Raw genomic sequence first — 24,905 nt, forward strand, 5'->3', positions numbered from 1 at the left:
TGAAAATCACCATACTTAAAAGTGGTACACCACTTCACAGCACACTCAGATGAAAGATGGTAAACTCAATGGTATAGTTAATATAAATAATGAAATGTGATTTAAAAGCCGATGATATGAAATACTCATCAAGGACCAATTAATTTGAAACTACTGAAATTACTGACAATAATTATCTTAAGGAACACTGACTTATCAACTATGAGGCAAGTTGGTTTGCAAACATTTAATCTATTAAACTGAAAATAATCCAAGTTTTGCAACAGGGAAGGAAAAAATTATAAGAAGAAAAATGAGGGAAGGAGTAGGAATGGAGATTTATCTTAAAATATTTAATTCAAATTTTAAAAAGTTCTTGATCTTTAAAGCAGTTTGCATTTGAAAAAATGAAAAACTGTTCACTGAATGCTGCCATTACAGTAAGCACAGAATCAACTGTAAGATCTTAAAATAAAAATTACTTATGAGTATTGTTCATAAATCATGATTAAAAAACAAACTCCAGAGCTGGAAATGTAGCTCAGTGGTAGAATGCTTGTTAGCATGCACAAGGCCGTAGGTATCAAGAAAGAAAAATAGGCCCAAACTCTAAGAATCTATCTTCTTATTTGCTACTTACTTCCATCACAACTACCTGAAGGCATAAGAACCACAGGCTTATAGACAGGAGGAATAAGATGATTTGTAATCCTCTGCCTATTTTACCCACTTATGGATAGAAAAATAACTCTCCTGCTTTTTACTTTGAGCATATTGATACACATGATAAGAACATTCTTTTTCTTTCTTTTCATGTTGTTTGGTCCAATGGCTTCAGGAACTTGATATCTAGGGGACAATACCCACAATAGATCCACATCAACAAAAGAAATTTTCTGGAAGCAAGCATATGCCTATTATGTAGTTATGTGATGTTTACAGACACTTTACAAATGTTTTTGAGTTACAAAATGCATTACACATTCTAGATCATTATCCATATGTGGTATTTGGATGTATTGAATTTGCACTTTTCCAAGAATCATGGTTAATACTAAAAGGCAGAGGAAAATGATCATTTCTTGCCTCCAAATGTCTCATCTGCCAACGATTAATTAATTTATAAACTCAAATAAATGTTATTTTCAAGTGAGCTGTGAATTATACCAAATGATTCTGAAATATATAGAGAAAAGCCTGTAAAGGAAGGCCTCCCTTGAAATTCTTATCAACTATTCATCTGAAAATCAACTCACCCACATAGTCTAAAAGGATTTCATTTTAATTAGTGATATGTAGACTTTTGCATAGAAAGAGGTTACAAAGTAATGGGAAAAAGACTAGTTACAGTAATTTTAAAATATTTAAAAGTATAATTTTGCATAATGTTTAACATTCTCATGTTTATTGCTTTCTCCACACAGCAGAGAAATGAAGTGCATAATAATACATGCTGTGTCTTTATCTTTCAAATATAAAATCTCATGTGCTCAATTTCAATGTATTAAGAGATTATTTTGCCATTAAACAAAATAAAAAAAAACAAAACAGCATTATGTAGTACTAGTCTAGGCATGGGCAAAAATAATTTATGTACATCCCATTGCATACATTCATCTTGATTTGGGATCAAACATGATCACTAACTTGACCAATATTTTAAAATTGTTTTTTTTTTCTCTTCCCAATGTTCTCTCCTTTTTCTCATCACCTCCAGAAATACAACATCTCCCAAAAAGGTGACAAGATTAGATGCTACAAGTTATGCGGAGAAAATGAAGAGGATAAATATATAAAAATAGTCCAAATGAAACTGAATAAATTAATCCAAAGTCTTGCAAAGTGGAGGGTTTCCGAGTTGGCATGAATTGGCCTCTGGTAGGCACACAGTAGGCAATTGCTTCTAGATGCACTATATAAATGTAAGGTTTATATAAAGCACCGTATTTTGAATCATCTAAAAAAATTGCCTGGAGGCTTGCAGGCACAGCAGAAATGCTTGTTATTCTGGGTACTGATGGAATAATTGTTTATACCAATTCACTGCTAAATGTTACTGTTTGGCAAGTCTGTACAAAGAAAGCAAACTAAGATCAAACTAGGTCTTTCAACTTGAAAATAATTTTCAGCAATCTTTTTGACCAATAGAAACTGTTGGTTTCAACAGAGTATTCTGGCATTGTCTGCCACCTAATGCAAGACTTCTCTTCCTCTCCTTTCTTAGAACCTAATGCCTACACTCTTCTTTACTTGTGCAATGTTGCATGTTCAGAAGAAAAACCTTCTTTAGCTCAGGCACTTACGAAAGATGGATTTTTTTTCCCCATTAAGTTTCAAGAGAATGACATTTTTCTTCCCCAATTCGGCTGTGCAGATGCACATGAAGCTGAATGTTATAGTCCATGTATTTTCCAGGAAACTTTTAATGGAAAAAGGGTGAGTTTTCAAAAGTTGCTGATGTCAGTTACCAAGCTGCCTTAAACAAAAAAAAAAAAAAAAAGAAAAAGAAAAAAAAAAAAGAAAAAGAAAAAAGATAATACCACATTTCCACTCATGAGGTTTGTGACTCAAATAGCTTTATTGTTCCTTTGTGGAGCTGTAGGCATCTGTATGGCTACCTTCATGATGCAGAGGTTTTAAGCTGACTCTGAAATGAAGGACATTCAGTTACAATTGCAAGAAGTTCAAGGATAACTTAAAAGGCTCCAACTTCTGTCCCCAGGGTCGGTAAGGTTTACTGTTTGTTCCGCTGCTCGTCTGCTGGGGACTGGACGTGGCTGACACTGATAAGGGTGGGCTGATTGCTGTTGCTGCTGCCACTGCTGCAGCTGCATTTGGGGGGAGCATGGGAAATGCTCCTGCAAAAGACAGAGGGAAGCTGTGTGCAGCTGCGGTGGCTGCTGCAGCCGCGGCATGGACGGTAGCTGAGAGGGACAAGAGAGAGGTGGAGAGAGGTGGCACACAAGGGGCAACGCTGCCGGTTGATGGCATTCGAAGGGCAGAATCTGCATGGGCAAATGTGGCTGTGAGGAGGGCCGAGCCATGGGCAGGAGGCACTTCTGAAGTTGTGGAGAGGCGACAGGGTGTTGACTCCGAAGCATGGAGTCCGTTGGGTTGGAGCAGGGCCGCAGGAAGATGGTGGAAGGCTGCTGCCCAGTGATGTGGATGAAGGGAGTGATGATGGTGGGCCATTGAGGATGTCATTGCGGCTGCCTCCCGCTGGGAGGCGCAAGTGCTGAGATGAGAGACGAGGCGCACGCGCAGTGGGTCTGAGGAGTCCAGGCCTTCTACAGAGCTTAGATACCTGGCCACTTCTGTCAGGCACTCTCGGAATCCAATGCTCATGAAGTCCATGGCAAGGGCATGGGCGTCAAAGTAGCCTAAAAGCAGTTTGAGGAGAGTTGGGGGTTGGGGGGAAAGTGATGGGGAGAGAAGGAGGAGCAAAATGAGATTACATGAGACCCACTGTGCCCTTTAGGATATTTAAGTAGCATGATAATCCTTTCCAGGTATTTATGGTTTTAAATTCTGTGGAAGAACGTATACTTCCAAACTTAAACGTATGACAACATTGGCAATGCAATATGTCACAGTTGTTTTTGCAAGTAAATATCAGAGGGGGAAAAATTTAGGAACGTCCCTGTTTCAAACCTTCTAGGGGAAAAAATGGTATCTCTTTTTTAGCATTGCGGGATAATGACATTCCCCAGAAAACTTTTTCATGGAAATAGAAAAGGATTCTCTGCCTCTGTCACAAGAGTTGGAAAGTACACGGCTTATCTGAAACATCCTTTTTTGGCATTTAAACAGAGACTGTAAAGTACAAATTAGCAGCTTGAGGACTTTCTTTATAAATGTGCTACAATTTCAATAATTCATAAGTGCTTTTTGACTCATACTTTTTTTTTAACCAACAAAGTGAAAACAACTTGTCATTATTTTGTTTGAAATAAATGAAAACAAAATTAGGATTTTTAAAAAATTGGTTGCTAATTTTTCTGTTGGGTAATACAAGGGTATTCTAGTAACATAAGATTACTATTCTATAATCTTAGTTTTTCTGAAGTTCAAATATGTATCTCCTTTGTTGGTTATTTGACTTTTATCTGGCATCTACCCCAAGGGAAAATGTGTATTAATTGTATCTGTGTATATGCATCAACATCTCACATCTGTATGGTTATTACTATAAAAATGGCTAAAGCTGGGCCACTTTTATCAACGTCTTCTTTTATCCAGAGATAATACATTAGAATAGGAAATAGTGATATCTGATTGTTATAGTGCCAATTTAAGACATGATAACAGATATTTGGGGCAATGGCACCTTCTTTGATCACCAGTGTGTCCAATATATTCTTTTTGGATTATTTCTCATTTGCAACTTCTTTTTAAGTAATTTTCTAATTAGAAGTTTACTTTACATACATTTTGGATATATGTATACATGAATGAGAAATAGCATATTCAAATAAGATTATTTTTATTGAAGGCATTTACTATATTATCTTTTTATGCTTTTCAGATCAAAGTATAACCTGTTTATCATCTATTAGAAATTAGACTATCTTAAGTTGGAATCAAAGTATTTTGGAAAAGGGTAGTCACATATATTCAAAATTATAAAGCAAGAATTCCAATAGAAATCTGGAAGTCCTAAAAAGACGTTTGGGGCAAATATATCGACCATTGAAACAGAAACAAGAGCACAATGCTGACACAAGAGAATATAATGAAATGTGGAAGACGGGCAGCAAAACTAGTTATCATCCCAAAATCTTGGCACAGCTAGTCAACAAAGCCCCTGGGATTAGAAGGAGAAGCTCTTCCTGAAAATCATGTCTCCATGAAAAGATTTTACATTTTAGAACTCAGGGTTCTCTGCAGGGTTTTACAGGTTTTGATTTCCATGGGAGGAGGAGGAAGGTAATGATTAGCATCTAGAAACCCAGAAAGATTTAGAAAATTAGGTCAGTCTACTAAATCTTCTCTAGAACCACCACAATCCCAAGATGGACTATAAAGAATGAACTAACAGGTTCGAAAGTCCAGGAGCTTCTGAGAGTTTATTTGTGGTCACAAAGTAAGTGACGTTTGTGGTTTGCCAGCTATGTTGCTGAGTCTTCTGTTGCATCTTACAAAGCATAAATTATTTAATTCCTATCCTATTGTTGAATGCAGAGGGAAATGATGATGAGCAGCTGTCTCTTGTGAATGGATCTTGGGCCAACAATAGCACACATGTCCATAACCATGCTCTGTGCCAGCATGATTCTATGGACTTTAAGTCTTTAAGTGCATTGACTCACAATTCTGTGAGATGGACAGTTACCATCTATGATGAAATTGGGGCTGATGGAGGGTTACTAGTTTACCCCAAGTCATACAGCTAACAAATAATCAAGCCAGGAGTCAGAAAGAGGCAGCAAAGCAAGAGTTCATGCTCTTCACTGTGACATTTTGAGGCAGTTGGGAGTCTTTAATCATGCAAGCCCAAACTGCCAGTCCCCCTTCTTTAAGTCCTGTTCTATGACCTCTCTAATGACCCAGCAGTCAGGAGACTTGCATGGTGTCTACTTGGAAATGTCTGCTCATAAACTATTCTGGGATAAATTTTAGGGCTGTTCAGGTAGCCAAGAATAGCAACCAAGATGGAACTCAGCTTTTATTATGAAGCCAAAGAACAATATTACTCTTTAGAAGTACAACTCAGGCCAAATATTTGAAACCCTGATAACATTTTTTAGCCTCGGGACAATGGTGACAAGGGAAGGAGAGCAATCACACTTTTCTTGCACCATCGCTAGCTCAATCAGTCTCTTAGGTTCCTGAGACAGCAGGTGTGGAGACATATTCATGATGCTAGAGCTCATCCTGGTAGCTGAAGCCTCAAAGAGCAGCATTTTACTTCTGTTTAAGGTCAAAGGCAAGGTAGTGGCCAAGCTTGACTGGATGACTGTCTTCTACCATTTAACTCAATTCTCTGTGTTACAAGAATGTTTGTATTCAATACTACTCATTATTCATTCAGGATGGCTTCTTGGAAAGGTATAAACTGGGATAAGCCGTAATGTGTGAACTTCCTATACAATAATTACTCTCTACCTCACATAGGTAAAAGATGGTTAAGGGCAGGACTGATCATCTACCAGTTCTCAGACTGGTAAAAAGTCAATTCCCTCCAAGGTCTTGCTCTGCCCTGATTGAGAAATAATAGCTATTAGTAGAAAGCTAATGCTGAGCACAGGAGGCCTCCAGCATTTAGTTTAACACTTAACTCTTGAAGTACCCTCTCCCTATTCAGTGGTTAAATATATTGGATAACATCCTTGGATGAATATCAAAGGCTTCCAAAGGGTGAAAAAGCTACAAACAAGCAAAATGAAGTCTGTCATCATTCAAGTGATATTTGGGGAAATGGGAGGAGTTGGGTAATAAAATCTGAATGGATATTACAGCTTTTAGAATCTCAAGTCTACTTTAGCATGAGATACTGATCCCTCTCTGACCCCCGGAAAATTCCTTCCTAAGGTACTGTCCAATACAGAGGACATCTCTCTAGGGAACTGGGCCCAAAGCAGACTCCTGTCTGTTTTGCCCAAGAATGAATCAACTCTGTTCATGGTTTCTAATAGAGACATTTACTACCTGCACTTCAAATGTTTTGTTTAGTTTAAAGCCAAGACCAGCCAAACTCTGAAAACAATAATGAAAATAATTCTAGTTTCTTCCTTTGTAATTCTTAAATTATTTTGAGTCCTGGCCTTGATTTAATGAAGCAGAAAGAAAAAAAGGAACAAGGAAGGAGGAGGAAGAAGAAGAAGAAAGAAAGAAGGATTGCTTCTAACCTCCTGTTTATGTTTGGATGTTTGTGTGTTTGTTTTGTCTTTCTGTACAGATTCCAGCATGCGCTTCTTAAATCCCAAACAAATCTCTGACCAGGCTGCTGTGAATAAAGCTTTACTCCCACAGTATTATGAAAGCAAACACAAGCCCAGGGTCAAGTGCTTCTTTTGTTACAGAAGTTCTTTCCCACGAGTTCAATCCTGCCATTAGCATTGATTTCCATGGCTTTAATCTGGGGCCGCCTATCTCAGCTTGTTAAAGAACTGTTCAACTATGACTTCCTTACAATATTAGAGGGAAAGATGAAAAGAGAAAGGTAGAAAGGGAATAAAAAATGAAGCCACCAACTTACCTTTACCCCCTGTTGCCTGAAGCATCTTCAAATGATCCACTGTCATTTGCAATATTTCAGCTTTTTCTAGCTTTGCAGATCCCTTTATAAACAAATAATAAAGTCTCCTAAGTCTTACAGAAATTAACTTGGAACATAATGGAATTTAATACTATGGTTTCAATTTTCCCTCTCACTAGAAAATTCTAAATTTATTATCTTCATAGGGAAATTTGAATTCTTTCCAAACTTTACATGAAAACACTCACTACTATGTCATACCTAATAATAGGCACTTGCCATTTTAACTTTTAAAGACCAAAAGAAGGCATCAAATGATTTTTAATCATAAGAATAATTATATTCTTAAGATCACTCCACAAAATGTATTAAAATTTCAAAAATCTCAAACTTTGTGTTCCATCTCTATCTTAGTTAATATTATATTTTATTAGAAGGTATTCAATATTCATATAATGATTAAGTCTAGATCAGTTGAATACCAACTCTGGAAGATAAGGAAATAGGACTTTAGCACATTATTATTAAAATAGATGATTAAAAAATTTAAAAAATCTGATAAATCCTTAAGGTGATTCATAAAGGCCACCAATAAATAGAATCAAGAAGAAAAAAACAAAAACCAAAAAAACACATTTAAGAGGTTTTTTTTATCCCTTAATAGTTACCAGCAGGTGTCACTGTGAATTTCAAGATCACATATAAAAAGAAATAATTTATAGTTTATTTAGTAAGCATCATAAACATTTAAGGATTTTTTAAACCTTTAAAAACAGTTCTCAATAAAAATTGTCTTGCAAATATATTTTTCTGTCCCCCCTTATAAAATAAGGCAACCCCTGGAAACCAATTGAAATACAAATGCACTGCCTCAAACAGTCTCAGGGGGCTGTGAATGGCTTCTAATTTCCTGGAAGAGCTAAATAATTAAACCAATTTTTTTTTTTTAAGATTCTAAGGTTTATTACAGGTTTCTATGCTTTACTTGTTTTGTGAAAATTATCAGTACCCAGCACAGGGCAAGAGTGTTAGAGTTATTTAACTCTAAAGTTTAAACACTCTTATAATCATATTGTGACAGGGCCAGCTCTCTAGGGTTGGTAGCCAAGCCCTGCTAATGAGAAAGCTTATGTTTATGGTAACTAGCTGCCAAACAACTGTTTTTTTCTTAAGGTTTCTTTTAAGTCAACATTTAAGGGGGATGGAGGGGGAGAGAAAATCTAACCAATCAAGGGGGTGGGGGCACACCAAACTGCTCCTCATAACTATTGACAGTTCAGTACTCAAAATTTAAAAACATTTATTATTGACATTTTAATTTGCAACCTTTGTCACTGAAAATGCTACTAATCAGTATAATTTCCATGTATTTAACTTATCAAAAACAATCTCAGATGGGCTGGGGTTGTGGCTCAGTGGTGGAGTGCTTGCCTGGCATATGCGAGGCACTGGGTTCAATCCTCAGTACCACATAAAAATAAATAAAAAAATAAAGGAATTGTATCTACCTACAACTAATGTTTAAAAAAAAAAAAAATCTCAGCATATAAACTGGGTGTATTTCTCTTACAGATATATAATCAATAGCATATCACATCCTGTACTTCTGTCAGTGTTCAACATTTCCATGAAGAGGTACAAGTAGTTTCAGTGAAAGTGACCAATAACTAAAACTGCAGCTTCTGGAAAATCTCCAAGGACTTTGTAGGGCTTGTTTTATAATGTTTGTGGATTCATGAAGGAAACAAACAAAAACAATAAACAAACAACTGCTGTCTTGTACCCTGTTTGGAATTCAATTGAAAATATTTTCAACAAGGACATGCTGCCACATCCTTTGAAAGATGCTCTTAGAAATACGTCCCATTAGCCACTGCAGCAGAAGAAACGTGGCTTTTCTAAAACCACAAAGTAAGCTTTAAACATTTGGCTTTCTGCTTTTCTAACTATGTGAAGTCTCTTTTTGTAAAAGAATATTTGAACCCTGAAAGCAGGCATTTATGACTAATTTGATTTTTACCAACTTTCCAAAATATGTCCGAAATCAAACATTCTATTAACCCAGGGATTAAAAATGAAAGCAAGTGACTTGGTAAATAAATTGTATTAGTAGTATTATTTAGGAAGTAGAACTAGAAAGTTACTTCCTCAGCTTTATTTATTTTTTAATCAAAAAAAATTTTTTAATAGTTTGAGAAAAAATGATATTTCACATATACGTTTTGAAGAATATTATATACAGCACAGTTTTAAATGAAACCACTACTGGTATTCATAGAAAGAACAGAAGAAAGCATGAACACTGTTACCCTAAAGGGGAAAATAAGCTAAAGAATGGAAATGTTTTTCAACTTCATGATGGATTATGTTTTTAATAGTTTTGCCACAACAAAGCATTTTATTGAAATAGCTGCTCTGTGCCAGATCAGGGCACATACACCATTATTTTAATGAGCTTTAACAAGAAACTCACATTCCCAGATGAGAGAATCAGATTCTTTGGGCTTTGGGGTGGGGTGGGGGGTAGCTTACTTGTTTTTCAAAAGCAGTTGGCACCAGTCGTCTCAACTCAGATAAACTGTTATTTATCCGATCCCGGCGCCTTTTCTCTATAATCTATCCCAAAGAAAGCAAAACAACAGAAGTATATGAATATATAAATGATAAAATTACTCATAATGGAAAAACACAACTGTTACACATTAGGCTGGGTTACATAAAATAAAAGAAAAGAGTCACATACCCCTCTCCTTTTTTTTCTTGCCATAATCTGAGATGTTGTTGTTGGAGAATTCGATCTAATCACAGAGCTAGTACTTTGCCTATGAAATAGGAAGAGTATGTCAGGTGCTGCATTAACATGACAATAGTTGCTTCTGGGTACTTCATGGCACCCATTAAATATTCAAAGTGCACAAATCATGCCTGTGTTATTTTATTCTTAGTTCTTACTTCCCTCTTAATAGCCTTGTTTTTGGCCCTTCTGTCTTTCAGGTAGGAATTATGCCTTTGAAAAATATTTTAATTGGTAATCCAGATGCCAATTCTATTGGTTCTCCCTCCTATCAGACACATTGAATGAAGTAATCACTCTCAAAAATAAGGACCATATCAACCAGCACTATCACATAGTCATCACACATCAAACTGTTGTACCTAGATGCAAACTTTAAAATGTAGAAAAGTTATTACTATTTCAAAACTTCAATTAGTGGTATCTTACAACAGGGGGGGAAAAAAAAACCAACCCCACAAATTTGATGTTCTGCACACTAACGTTCCAAAAAGAATAACCTAGATTATATATGTAATGATAGGAAAATTAAAATTAGGTTTAGTACTAGGTAAATGCTTTACTTTGAAAACGAAACCACAGGTGTTACTCAGCCTTTAAACTAAGTTTAAATCTCTAGAAGCTGCAATCCACCTTGAATTTACTAATGAAAAGGTATTTTTATATTGAAAATTCAAACGATTATTTGGTCTCATAACTTTTACACTCCTTTCTAGTTTGTATCTCTTCCTCTTCATAATTCGTGAATACTACGGTTCCTTATGGTTCAAACTGTGCAGGTCCTGTTATTTGTTCTCTTTCATTTCAGAAATGTTGCAGACACCAGATTCCTATTACCTCACCTTCTCACTTCTGGATCTTATTTCTGAATTAATTAATTAATTAACCCCTTCATTTTCATTTCTTCTCTACTGGTTTCATCTTTCACGTGACATCTTCTGTTTTTCAGACCTCATTTTAAAAGATGACACAACAACTCTTTAATAATTAGACAATTTGTAAACGTTTCATGTAAGTATGGTTGCTTTTTCTGTTTCCAGTCTCTGATTTGTTTAAAATAAGAATGTGAAAGAAAACCAGTTTTCCGAAGGCAGGAAGAATCTCATTCTTTGAGTGACAGCTGCAGATAAATAATTAAGGTGCTTCTGGGGATGCCAATTAGAAGCAATTATCATTTGACCTGCCTTGGCTCTAAAATGCCTTAGTAATCTCCCTCTGTCACAGGAAAGTGGAGGTCTGGCTTCTGGGATCAGGACGCCAATCTTTTCCAGGCTTAAGAACTATCAAAGAAATGCCCGATCCGAACTTTACATCTGTCACTCACTCGCGTGATCGCTAAATCTCACACGGTTAACCTGCACGATTCAACCTACTTAGCTTTGACATCGTAAATTGTTTTAATTGCTCCAAAAACCCAACCTCTCTAAAAATAAAAAGTCAAATTGTTTTTCTTTTCTCCTGAGCTATTTTGAAAGTGCCCCCAAATACAGCTTCAACGGCGGGGGCGTCTCCCGTCGCCCGGACGTGCATATCCGCGCGCCCAAAGCTGACAGCCGGGGACCCTCCCTCGCCAACGCCTGCACTCTCCGGTTCAGAGGCGTCCTCAGTCCTCTGCCCCACCCCTGGAGGGAAAACCCACACTCTCGCCCCACCCCAGCACACGCTGAACGATCGCCCACCACTCAAAGTTTCTCGGGCAAAACTTTATTCTGCCACTATGTTTCAGAGAGAAGCCTCGGGATTTCAAAAAAACGCTCGTGCCCAAAGCTCCCTGACACCCTTCGGCCCTGGCAGCTCCCGCCCAACCCGCGCTCACCCGGAGTAATTGTTCTCACTCCCCACGTCGATGGTCTCGTCCATGTCGCTCTCGGAGGTCGTCTCCTCGCAAGGGCGCTTCATCGCGGCAAAGACCACTCCAGCAGCAGCCCTGCAAGAATCAGCGACGCAGAGCGGGGTGCAACAACCCTCCCCGCTGGCCTCCTCCCTCCCTCCCTCCCGGGATTTCGGCAGGCGCGGCTTCAGCGGCGGCGCGGTCGGCTCCTCGCGGCTCTTTCCCACGCCGCAACCCTGCTCCGCGGCAAGAGCCGGCGCCGGCCACGCCCCCCGGCGCGGGCGGGGCCCCCTCTCCCACCCCCAGCTTGCCCACCCCACCACGCGCCGAGCACCGCCTCCTCGGGGGCCGGCGTGGCCCGTTATTGGCTGGGCTGGGGTGGGGCGTGGCCATGTTCGCCAATGCCCGCCTGGTTGCTCCCGCAAAGGCGTGGGAATGCGGCCGCCGCGCACCTGGGACCCTTGAGCTGCGCGCCGGCTGGGAGAGGCCGCGGAGAGCTTGAGTGCGGGCTGCCTAATTCCAGCTAGTGAAGCGCCCGGGCGCAGACGCCGGTGCGGCGGAGGCGGAGGCGGAGGCGGAGGCGGAGGCGGAGGCGGAGGCGGAGGCGGAGGCGAGCCGGCGAGGGGCGGGCTCTGGATTTGGGGGTTTCGGCCCTCAGCTCCCGGCGGTCTCTCCCGGGAAATCTTAGTTTTGTGTTTAAAGAATAACCCCAAGCGCGTGGCTGAGTGTGAACAAGCGTGTGTGACGTCGGGAGGCGCCGTGGCTTAACCGAACCGCCCCGCTCGGCTGTCCCTTGTCTGGACCAAAACTGCTGACTGGCTGACCCCAGCGGTCACATTTGCCCTCTGGGGTTTTTGAAAACCTTAAATCAGTGTTGCTTTTCTCTCTTGACAACTCCTGAGGCCACTTCCGCGGCCTCTGGGCTGTGGACAGATAAAGACGTGAGTTTCCCCGACCAGGTACTTAACCGGCGGTCGAGGGTTTGAGAGGGCCCGACTGATGTCCGATTTGCTATACCTCAGTTATTTTCCTATTGTCTTCGGCCACAAGGACTGTTTAGCAGACCCAGCTGAGTAGACTGTGAGCTGGAGTTTTGTCTACTCTGATGGTAGGAAGGACTAGAGCAACGCAGAGAGGATTTCAGCACACACTTTAGGGTTTCAAATTCGAGCTTCTTGGTGCAAATAGGTGCATAACTTCTCCCTCCAATCTCTCTGGCGTGTGCAATCGCAGCCGCAGAATTAATTCGAATTCAGGACGTGAAGATTCGTGCTTGGAAATTTAATTTCTTTTCTAACGTCCCAATTCGTATCCAATAGTTCTTAGTGCCCTGGGCAACGTGGGTTATCTAGAACTCCAGCTGTGCTTTCAAATCATGTTTTCAAGCTACTCTTTCTACTTTGTGTGGGATTTTTGAACCGGCTACGCCGCTGTGTCTCCTCCAGGGCAGGAAGTGAGTGAGAGTCTGAGAAGTCGGGGTCCACTGGCTCTCCGTGGCTCTTACGTATCCTGTGGAAGGCGGCTGGCGGGTTGGGATCCAGCCGGAGACTCCACGCTTAGCATCGGGACAATTCTGTGCTTCGTGGGGAAAAAAAGGCGTTTGAGAAAGGGGCATTTTCATTCACTAGGAGCCTGCGCCACGTACGGATTCTTATTTTTCTGGGGATCTGCCTAGGATATCTCTTTGATAGTCCATGCTCTCTTAGCACAAGACCAGTGGGCCGGGAAGGAGAAGGGGAAAAGATGTGGACATGAAAAGACTGAACGCGGGAGAGAATTGCTCTCAGGGAGTGCGGGAAGGAGCCGGGCCAAAGCCGAGGACCTGTAGTCAGCGTGTTAAACTGATTAAAACATAAAACTCCTTCCCTACTTGCGTCGGTCTCTTTTGTGTGGTCCCCACCGCCGTGCCTTCAATAACCGTGTGAACAGAAATTCGAAACCCTCCATTCTGACTTCTGAAACGCAACCCGGGGCTAATCACACAATCGACGTGGAGCGGGTGGGGTCTGGCGGGGCTAGGCCGGGTCAGTGCCTGGACGCGGGGCCGCGGGGCGCGGGTGGCGGTCACTCTCCATCTCGGCTATCAGCCTAAAGCGAATGCCCGGCCTGCGTGGGACTCCGGGCCTCTAGTCCGCGGTAGCGCAGGCTGCTTGGGAACGCTCTCAGAGTAAAGTAGGCCAGCATCCCGACGCCACCAGGCTCCAGGTCCCGGCAATCCATCTGAGGGTGAGCCCAGCGCACCCGGGTTCCCGGCCCCACCTCCCCAGACGGAGCGCGCGGGTGGCCAGCGCGCCCCAGTCACAGGTGAACGCGCGGCGGCTAGTGAGTCGGGAGCTCAGCCTTCACAACTCTGGGTGAGGGCTGCACGTTTTTTTAGAGAATGCCAACAAGTGCAATTAACGTTTGCCACGCGAACAAATTAGCGGGCGCTTCCAAACGCCTGAGGCAAAACCTGAAATCATAATTGGAAAAAAGAAAGCTAAGCCCCCCCCCCCACTGTACTAGTGTATTTAATTATAATGATTGCGAAAAATTGCAAAAGGAAATGGTTTGCTTACAATAAAGTAGCAACTGGTTAAAGTTTTTCCATATTTGTCTTTGAAGACTTGCCCGCTGTACCGTGTCATAAAGAGAAATATAGCAGGGACGAAAGCACACACGGATTTAATGTGGCAATATATATATTTTAAAGCAAAGTAGGTCATAGTTTAAAAATGTTTACAACAGTGCCTGGTACATAGTATGTGTTGTGCATCTGTTAAAGAAGAATTCTTAGGGCAGAAGACAGCATTTTGAGCACTATGGAAAGGGTACGCTCATTTATTTTTAAAATACTTAATACCGAGTTAGAGCGACTTTTCCATTACATCTTTTATTTTCCTCAGATATCCCATTTGCCTATCTCTTGTTTAGGTGCCTTGTCTGTTTCCTATCCCTCTGTCTTGGGTTAGAGGGAGAAACAGAGGACGTTTTCTTAAAGCCCCCTGTCCCCAGCATGCTTAAAAATGGTCGCGGATGGGAGGTGGGGGGCGGAGTGAGGAGTTGTAGGGTGGTGTAAGCAGAGAGAAAGAAAAGAGAGAAAATGAGAGAACCGCGGGATTTTAAGCCTCATTGCCCTTGGGTGACATCCTTTATCAGGGAAAGTTAGTTGAAGGCTTACTAAGAAGTCGAGTAAAAGAAAAGCTGTACAAGAATAGAATAAACTGCAGTTCTTTCCTTTCTTTCTTTTTGAAAGATTTGAATAATGAAATAATTATACTGATAGATATGGTGTTGGTTTTGGTGGGAGGACTGTCCTAGAAATGAAATGCTCTTGAGAAAGAAAGACCAGGAAGACCAATCTAAATGAAATGGAGGAAGGGAGACTCTGTCGCCTTCCCGAAATTGGTCCTTTGCCCGTGTTTTGTGTTTATGTGACTTAACTCTCTTAGTGGTCTGAGAATGGTATGTCCAATGAAATTTGATCTAAAGATATCCAATTCCGTGGTTTTGATATCCCTCTCTGAAGATTCTCTCCCTACTCATTTATTATGAAGTTAGTTTTCACATAAATATTGATATATTTGACAATCTTGACCAATTCTTACATTGTCCCACAAAGTTTGTGTTTTGTTGCACAAACTAAGAAGTGATTGCTTTGCTGTAATTCTAAAAATTCTCCTGTGGCATTTAGGGAATGAATGAATTGGGTCTCTTTTTATTCTTTTTGGTCTGCTTTTCTCTTCATTAGAGCCCTCTGATTTTTAAAAATCCATTGTCACACTTTGTTCAATTTGTGGCTTTTCTGAATCCTTGAGACTCTTTACAATTATTTATATAACATCAGGTATTGGGCTCAAAAAGCCATCAAAAGCATACCACTTTAAAAATGTTTGAAGCTAGTTTGTTGGAAGTGAAACCAGGGCAGTTCTGTTATTTAGAGAAATTTCTGCAACCTAAATGCACATAGTTGAAGCTGAGAAGTCCAGTATTTTACACCTTTTGAAATGTGATTATTTACAGGGCTCTCTAGTACTTAGGGAAGATAAACAGGGTCCTGTGACAAGTGCTAATCTATTTGCAATTGCTGGGGCAGGTGATAAGCGCAAGTGTATCTGTGGGCAGCCTGGCTGGGAGGTCTTCCTTGAATACATGGCTATGCAGAGCTGGCAACACCTTAAAATGTGTGAGAATGCTGTGCCAGGGTAGTGGAAGCCAAGGGCAAGATCCTTGTGAATTTCAATACTCTTCCTAACATCAGGCTGGCTGAAGGCAGGGCAATATAGGGTCACTGTGGGATACAAATTTGCAAGCCATTAAAGCCAAACAAAGCTCAAAACCCAGGATAAATTTTGGCCCACCAAACTTGAAGTCATCTCTAAAAGAGAGTGGATTTACCTGTTAACAATATTCTTGTAGTCAGCCACACATCTGCATTATTTCTGCCCCATTAGGAGCTACTTGTTATATCCAGTGTTCCAAGGAAGGACATCTAAGATCGCAAACTCTTTTCCTGGAAGTTACAATGTTTAAATTGATCTCTGCTATTAAGGGAAAATTTATTTAAAAGCTTTTATTTCATGGTGTTATTAGTATTTAGCACATGTTCAAGAATGAAGACTGTTTTATTGTAGGACCCTTGAAAAGAGGGTCATGTAGTAAGGATTTTCATACTCCAGGAAGCAGCAGCCATAAGATATCAACACTCACTGTACTAATTGAACTCTTCATAGGAATTCAATTGATGTTGGCAGGCTTTTCTTTTAAGGAAAACCCTTAAATGTCCATATTCTTGAAATTGGTTTGATTGGCAGATTTGTCCCCTCTTTTAAGGATATAGTAAAACACATTCACTTCTGTCATGAAAATGATCTTTTAACTAACTGTAGTATATCCTCTTCCTTTGGGATAATGAGTGGCATACAGTGGTTATAATAAATGGCTTGGAATAAATTTTTTGTTAAAATTAATGAACCCTGTACTTTTTTCTATACGGTTTAGATATATTGGCATAAAATAGAAATAAAAATGAATTAATGGGCCATGAGAAGCTGAAGAGAATAGACTTAAGTACAAAGAGAAAACATATATTGAGAATGGGCCCTTACTTCAGCCCTGAGCTTGCTGGAAGCCAAATCAGAAGAAAAACAGTGAATTTTCTAATTTTTATATTCAGATCATTGGAAGCACTTAGTTTCTCACAAAAGAAAAACTTTATCCAGTCACTGACTACTAAAAGAATGTCATGATTGCCTTGGTCACAGATTTTAAAAATTATTTAAGATAATTGTTTTCTTTGTCAAAAATCCTCTTGAAAATATCTCTATTAATTATAACATGAAAAATAACATTGACATGATGCATAAATGAAGACAATAGTTTATCTCCTAATCACTGAATAAACCATCCACTAAACTGTCAAAATTAATTAATTGACATTAAAAGGACCAATGTCTCACAGTGTTCCAAAAAAATGTGAATTCTCTGTAAGAAAGTGTCTGCTTTCAGTTTCAGATAGAAATAGAAGTTTCAAATTAGAGATTCCTGAACCTGTTTGGCATTACTTGATGAAAGTGAAAAAAACAGAAAGATTCTTGATATTTTTAAAATATCAAGTACTATGGAAAGTTTTAAGACTAAACATAGAATGCAAATGAACATCTATATTTTCATAATACTTTATTAGAACATTTTTGTTATATGTGTGCAGTTTTATGTCCTCTTATTTTTAAATTGATAGGCAACTTTCTGGAAAAAACAAAATAGAAATAAGAACTTACTAATTTTAGATTTTCTGTGGAAAAAAAATACAGGCCATTTTTGGATCTTTGTGATTTGTAAACCCATTGAAATACATACTGTCCAAGAATAATAGAAAAATAGCAATATTTTCCCCCTTAGGGCTAAATTTATTCTACCAGGTAAGAATTTAACTAATTCTTGGTATATATGGGTTAAAAGGTTAAAATTTGCACAGCAGTCATTTTTTTCTTGTGTTACCTTTCAAAATGATTTAATAATATATTAATATGTTGGGAATATTGGACTAAACCTTTTTTTAGAGGTAGATTTTGGTCTAAAGTAGTAGCTCATTTCATTTGTAGGAAGGAAGTACTTTAATGAAAATAGCAGTTGGTTAAGGGGTTTCAATATTTACCACTGCAGTGCACTCTTTGAAAAACAGAATGTAACGCTCCTTAACAGACAGCAACCAAGCTCAGCTGCAGCATGGGGAAAGAAGGGCAACTCACTATGCCTTGAATATGTAAGAAGGTACACATTTGTTTCCATAGCACTTTCAATCTGATTATTGAATTATGAATCAACACTCACTGTGCTGAAGGATTTTTTGTTGTTGTTGTTAAGCCTGGCTATCAGGATTTTCCTAGAATAACAGTCTCAATAGGAACATTAAAGAAAGTCTGAAAGACAAAATGTAATTAGAAAATAGAGCACAAAGAAATGACAGATGTAGGCATGTACGTATACCTCTGTCTACAAATAGAAGTAACTATAGATAGATAAAGCACAAAATAGTTGAAGATTTTATAGTTTGACATGACTTAGTTGTTGGCATATAAAAGGACATGGTAATATTGGTTATAGGCCTGTAGCTTAAATCTAAGAGGAAAATTGTTGCATTTTGGAGTTAAAACCATTTGCAAAATGGGATTTGTAGGTTTTCATATATTTTGGGGGTATTAATTTTTGAAAATTGCATTTGTATATTAGTTTATTTTAGGAACTGTAAAATAAAATAATGCTTTATCTTTTGTCTATTCTATTCTCTACAGTTTAGAGAAGTTTCTTTATGGAGTTTTAAAAATGCATACCCCTAAAAATGCACATTAGTATTTTGTACCTCTTATGGTAATGGGAATAAGATTGTTAGAGAGTTGGAAGAGTGATTCTCTCTGGTATTCAGATGGAATACTTGGAAAATCATGTCCTCTTTGCATAAACCCATGACATATTGCAAAATTAATTATATACTTGTGTGTATAAATTCTAGATGGGATAAAAATGATTTAAACAAAATTTTAAATGTTAACCATATATTCATGTTTTTTGGAGTGTGAATTGGGAAAAGAATGTCCATACTTTAACAATGAAACACTTTGTTCTTATTTAAAATGGAGTTTGAGAACATTGTAGCAGAGACCAAACAGACATAACTCTGTGTGGTGTATGGCAGGGTGGGGATGCTCTAAAAATGAATGGAAGGTTTTAGGCAGAGATCATTGACAAAACTGTTTAAGTGTGTGTACTTGAAAGCAATGAGACTAACTTTCATTAGTCATTGCTTGATTTTTCTCTTAATTTGTTCATTCTCATTTCCAGGCCACTAAGATACTGACCGCCTACTTTGAACAATGTTGCCTGCTAAGTAGTGTGGATGAGATATGGTGAACAAGATTCAATTCCTGCTATCTGGAAATAGCAGGGGAAATAATATGGGAGTCTAAACAAACAACTCATATGTGAAATGGGATGTATTCAAGGCCAAAGTAAGCAGAAAACTATATGTTATAGACCCAAAGAAAGAAAAGGTTCATTTTTAAAGGGAGATTTCAGCCATGGCCACTCCAAAATGTTTGTATAGGGTTAGAGTCAGGAATCTTGTAGGAAGGATGGGGGTGGCCTGAAGATTTTTGTTTTCAAACTCCATTTATGTAACAAGCACACTATTTTTACTTAGATATTATATCTATTGTGCTCTTAAACATTATGGGAAGTAAGCATCTACGCTTATTTATCCTTCAGTGCTATCATGGGGTTAAGAGGAAATGTGGCATTCTAGCAGGCCTTGAAAGATGTACAAAATAGTTACAATTTTAAATAGAACTTTTTGGAGAGGGATCAGCACTTGAAAAAACACAGAGGCTGAAGAGTGCAAATGATCCTTAGGGAAAAATGGGTGGTGCTTAGCTAGAATGAGGAAAATGGAAGGAAAGTGAGTGGAGGAGAGAAACTTGCTTTGGAAATGAGTTAGGCTGTAGGCAAATCATGGAGGAACTGGGTAATCTCCTCTGGAGGCTTTAGAAGTGACATAATTCATTAGATGCACTCATTCCATCTAGTCAAGTTTCTTTTTTAGTCCAGTTGTTGTCACTAACTCAAATTGAAAACATTACAGTAGAAGAAAAATTCCAGGATAATTTGTCTTGGGAAATGGGATTTTTTTTTTTTTTTTAATTCATTGTTTCTCAATGCAAGACTGTTAGTCATTAGAATATGCTATAGTTTGGGTATTGAACATCCCCCAAGGACCTGGTGTTGAAGGCTTGGTTGTTCTGGTATTATTGGGAGGTGGTGGTACCTTTAGGAGGTGTGGCCTAGAGGAAAGGAATTAAGTCATTGGGAGCATGTTTTGAAGGGGATATTGGAAGCCTGGCCCTTTTCTATCTCTTCTTTTGCTTCCTGGTTGCTGTGAGACAAACTCCACCACACAGTTCTGCCACAATATACTCTGCCTCCACAGACCCAAAACAACAGGGACCATGGACTAAAACCTGTAAAACTATGAATCAAATAAACCTTTCCTCCTTGTAAGTTATGTTAGGTATTTGTTATAGTGATGGAAAACTAACATAGAAACATTGTCAGGTAGGACTGTGGACTGAGCCCTTGGGAAGCTCATTGTTTTTAATTAGATTCTTGTCTAATATGACCCAATTTGTACAGAAAAAAAAAAAAAAGTTCACTGCCATAATTACTCACATAATTATGCCAGGACTTGCACATCAGTATTTATGGATTTATTTTGAAATTGTCAAGTTGTTTTTAAAATCAGCATATGGTTATACTCTCAATGATTAAGAGACCTTTCTAAAGTGAGATTTTCAGCTCATTGACTTCAAAGTAACACATGGTACAGGAACACTGCTCGCTATCTCTGGATTTATCCAGAGTAAATACCTTCAATGAAAGATTGATCCATGATTCTTTCTATAAAGGGTCACAAATAAACATTCAAGGATTTTACAACTCATGTGTCGTTTAACCATTTTTAGATACGTAAGGTTACATCTCTCCCCCAAAAGACTTTGTTGAAATGAAAGTTACTTGCATTTAAATGTTGAATATTCAACAAGTAAGCAGTGGTGATGCTTCATAGAGAAGTGCAAGACTGACCTGAAGCTGTGACTTGTTCTAGTCACCCATTGCAGAGCAGATAGATAAAGACAAAACTCCTATTAGTCAGTAAAGGTTAACAAGGAAGCACTCTTGTCAAATCAGAGAGTTTATTTTGCAGCACTGAAATATTTCCTTCAGAAATTAAGGATATTTCCGACTCCAGCCCACTGATCAATCATGTGTGTAGTTAGCCCTTTGGAAAATTCAAAAGCAATGGAATTCGTGATTCTTGCCCTTGGGGAATTTACTACTCAGAGAATATGTTAATAATGATAATAGCAGGTACCATTAATCCCAAGGTTGTTATGTGTTTAGAACTTGTTTAATCCAAAAAGCACTATGTGGATTAGTTTATTTAATCCTCCCCGGAACTCCTTGAGGTAGGTATAATCATATCTTTATTTTACTGGTGAGGAATCTGACCCAGTGAAGTTTAACTGCCCAAGGTTCTATGGATCTTAAGGAGCAAAGTCAGATTCTATCAAAAGAATCTAATTCTGAGCCAGTGCTCCTACCTGACTGGATATGGCTTTCAGGAATAATACAAGTGGCACAGACAAAAACAGGGCAAACGGTAGAAGTGATACAAATGGAAAACTTGTTTCCAAAGACTGTTAATAAGTGTGTTGTTTGGAAAATCAAAACATATTCTTAAAAAGTATGAATTACCTGGAAATTAGTTTTCTGGATTTATTCTCAAAAAGCCCATCTTCTCACAACAGGCCCCGGGGAAGTTTGCGATTAAGAACATAAGCTTTGTCATCGATAGCAGTGGGTCAGTTGTACCCAACTCTGCCACTAGCTGTATTATCTTGAGCATGCCACTTTTTCTGAAGTGGGATCTCACCCAATGGAGTTATTGATACCTAACAATAGGCAAAAGAAGAGATCAAATAATGTATGTCAAGTGGTTAGTTATGTCTGATACATGCAAAGTCCCAGATAACAGCTGATTAACTAAACCTGGCTCCTGAAAGCAGGTAACCAAGTTCCTTGATTTTTTAAAATTAAAATTAAAAGGTTTTAAAATTTCTTTTATATTACTGTAACAGCACATGTTCTTTATAAAATGAAAGTGAATTCATTAGCAATAATAGGACCATCTATATTTTCATTTAAACCTGACAAAGATAATCACCTTTAATACCTTGACAGTTTTTCTTCTGGTTTTTAGTTTTTTTTTTTTTTTCCTTTTCATAAACCATGAAGTCATTTTGCCAAATGCTGTTTTCAACCTCATTTTTAAACCTAAATATACAACATGGCTATCCATTTTCTTAAATATTCTTCTATAACATAATTTTTTTCTGATGAAGTGGTAATTCTTGATATGAATGTATTGTAAATTTTCTTAACTATTTCTTATTGGACATTTAAATATCTATTTTTCTATGCTGAAGTTATTTTATATATTAAAAAAGTACATGTTTTAAATCATTTTTGCTCTAAATGTTTAGAATTGGAATTGGGTGACCTAATAGTATATATAGATTAAACACTTCTGATATTTCCTGCCAAATTATCTTTCATTAGGCCAATTTATATCCCTTCCAGCAATGCATGATAGTATTTTCCTGAATCATGAACACGAGACAGTATGATAATTACCAACCCAATAGATGAAATAGCATCCATTATTTTAATTTTAATTTTTATTACTAGCATTATTAGAAAAAAAAGTTATTCTTACTGGTTATTTGTAGTTTTTGCACTATTGAAATATTTAATTTTTCCCTTGGAGTAGTTGTATTTTTATTATTGAATTAAAAGTACTTATTTTAAATCAAAGCATTTAATGTTTGCCTTACATTACAAATATACATATATATTTGTTTTATTTGGCCATTTTCTTTTAAATCTTATGTATGTACTTTTTGATGTGCACATGCAATATTTTTACTTTGTTAGTTTTTAATTTTTCTTCTACTTAAAAAAACTTTATCTAGAATTTATTTTGGCCCATTTTGTGTGTAGGAGTGAATCTTAATCCATTTATTTAACAAAACATTAAGTAGATGCCTACAAGGTACTAGGTAGCATGCTTTTGCCTGGAGAAAAATTTGTATATAACATATCCAGAATTCCTGTCCTCAGGCAGCTGCTGCTCCTTCACAGGGTTCATTAAATGGTCTCAGAAGAAACACTGATGGATAGGAATTACTTTTTCACTACCTTCTGTGCCTGCTTCATTACATATCAAATTTATGTGCATACTTGGGTCTCCTCATAGGCTTTTTACTGGATTCCATTTATTTTTTGACACCTCTGTATTACATCAGTATTAATTGTTAAATTTTTTTAAAAATGATGTATTTTAATGAATAGTAAGGTAAAGGTGAATTTCATCACTTATGTCTTAAGATACTTTGGACTTCTACAGAATATAAAATCTTAAAACTTTAGTCTGCACATGGGCAATGTATTTTTTAATTGAGGACCAGCTTCTTGTGTTAGTTAATAATACAAGCTGTCTTAAGACATTTTTTTTCTGTTTTCTCTGTTGTTACTCATAAATCCCATTGGTTTTATTTCTTTATGGAATACCTACCATGGTAATGACATTAGTGGCCCCAATGATGGTGGAAAAAGGAGGTGGTTTGTGTGTGTGATTGGCAGTTGGTAGATGTAAACAAGTACTATTTTAAAATAGATACTTCCTATGAAAAAACAAATGCTAAATAGTATGGTGGTCTCCACAATTCAGATATGGGAAAGAGAAATTAATGTTGGTATGGTGTGAGACAACTTCATGGCTATTCCAAGAACAGCTCATCTGGAAAAGTCAATTATGTTTCTTTGCATAAAATACTAGAAGACACTATTAGATTGATGTTATTTATTCTTCCACTTTGTATTTATAGTGGAAAGAACATTAATTTTGTAATCACACAGACCTGGGTTAAATTCTTAGCTGCATCACTTAGTTGCTTATGTTATTGAAACAATATTAATTTTTTTCTCTTGATTTCCTCAACTGAAAACTGTACCTCACTGAATTGTTTAAAGATAAATAAGTTAAATACAAAACTCCTAGCAGAAAGTGGTTTGTTGTATATACCCAATCAAGGTCAATTTCCTTTTCCTTCCTTTCCTAAATGACAACAAAAGTAGTCTGTTTATAGGGAAAGAGTTTGTAGCACTGAATGGCAACTCTGCCTGGATTAATAGCTTAATAAAGATTATGTCTTTAGTTTTCATAATGCCTCAATTTTCCTGTGTAGCTTTCATTTTATACTTTGCTAAATTATGGTGCTTGCAAAGTTCCTTGAACTTTTCTAGCACAAAGTACACTGTAAGCAGGATGGAATTAACATTGTCTGTGGTCTATGAAGTACTGTAGGTGCATTCTTAATGATTGACAGGATACATGTTTATACAGTATGTTGCCCAGATGTTGCCCAGGGACACATTCTTGCCTGAGTCCTGCAATAGTGCTTTTCACCTGTAACTGTGCTGAATAAAAGTTGTCCCATCTACCATTTCTGTAGCTTGTCCTCTTAGAAACATTCTTGATAAGGATAAGAAATTCAGGACATCATAGTATCAACAATATTTTCCTCTTCAAAGACATCTTTCAGACAAGGCTCTAATAGCCACTTACAGACATTAATTATATAAACCTTGTACATTATTGCTTTGTGGAAGGTGAAGTGTTTAATCAAAATGATCATCTGAGCAGAGGCTGGTTGCGTGGGAACAGTGTGGAAATACAAAAAGTGGAAAGTGGGACCCCAGCAAGTATTCCCTGCTGATACAGGGTCAGTTATGTGACTGACCAGCCCTGTGGACACTTCTGCTAGTTTTTCTCCTTATAAATAAAAGACATACTATTCTTTATTAGATAGAAATTTGCAATGTGAGCTACTTTCATTCTAAAGACAATAATTTTTATGAGTTCTGTATGCTGTATATTCAGTGCCACCCTGAGGTCTGGGGTTGAGTTGCTCAGTATTATTAACTGAAGAAACAATCCCAAATTGAGCTCA

General features: G+C 38.0%; 1 protein-coding gene across 1 annotated transcript; it reads right to left on the reverse strand.

Annotated features, from left to right (window-relative positions):
* Positions 1-2,523: 2,523 nt before the first annotated feature.
* Hey2 (hes related family bHLH transcription factor with YRPW motif 2) lies at positions 2,524-12,023 on the reverse strand. Its single transcript, XM_047559782.1, has 5 exons — positions 11,788-12,023; positions 9,921-9,999; positions 9,710-9,793; positions 7,178-7,259; positions 2,524-3,359 (listed from the first exon to the last, which is right to left on the reverse strand). Exons 1-5 carry the CDS (start codon positions 11,868-11,870, stop codon positions 2,647-2,649), a joined length of 1,041 nt encoding a protein of 346 aa, XP_047415738.1. The 5' UTR covers positions 11,871-12,023; the 3' UTR covers positions 2,524-2,646.
* Between the last annotated feature and the right edge of the window lie 12,882 nt (positions 12,024-24,905).

This window comes from Sciurus carolinensis, chromosome 7 (assembly GCF_902686445.1).
Source record: "Sciurus carolinensis chromosome 7, mSciCar1.2, whole genome shotgun sequence".
NCBI lineage: Eukaryota > Metazoa > Chordata > Mammalia > Rodentia > Sciuridae > Sciurus > Sciurus carolinensis.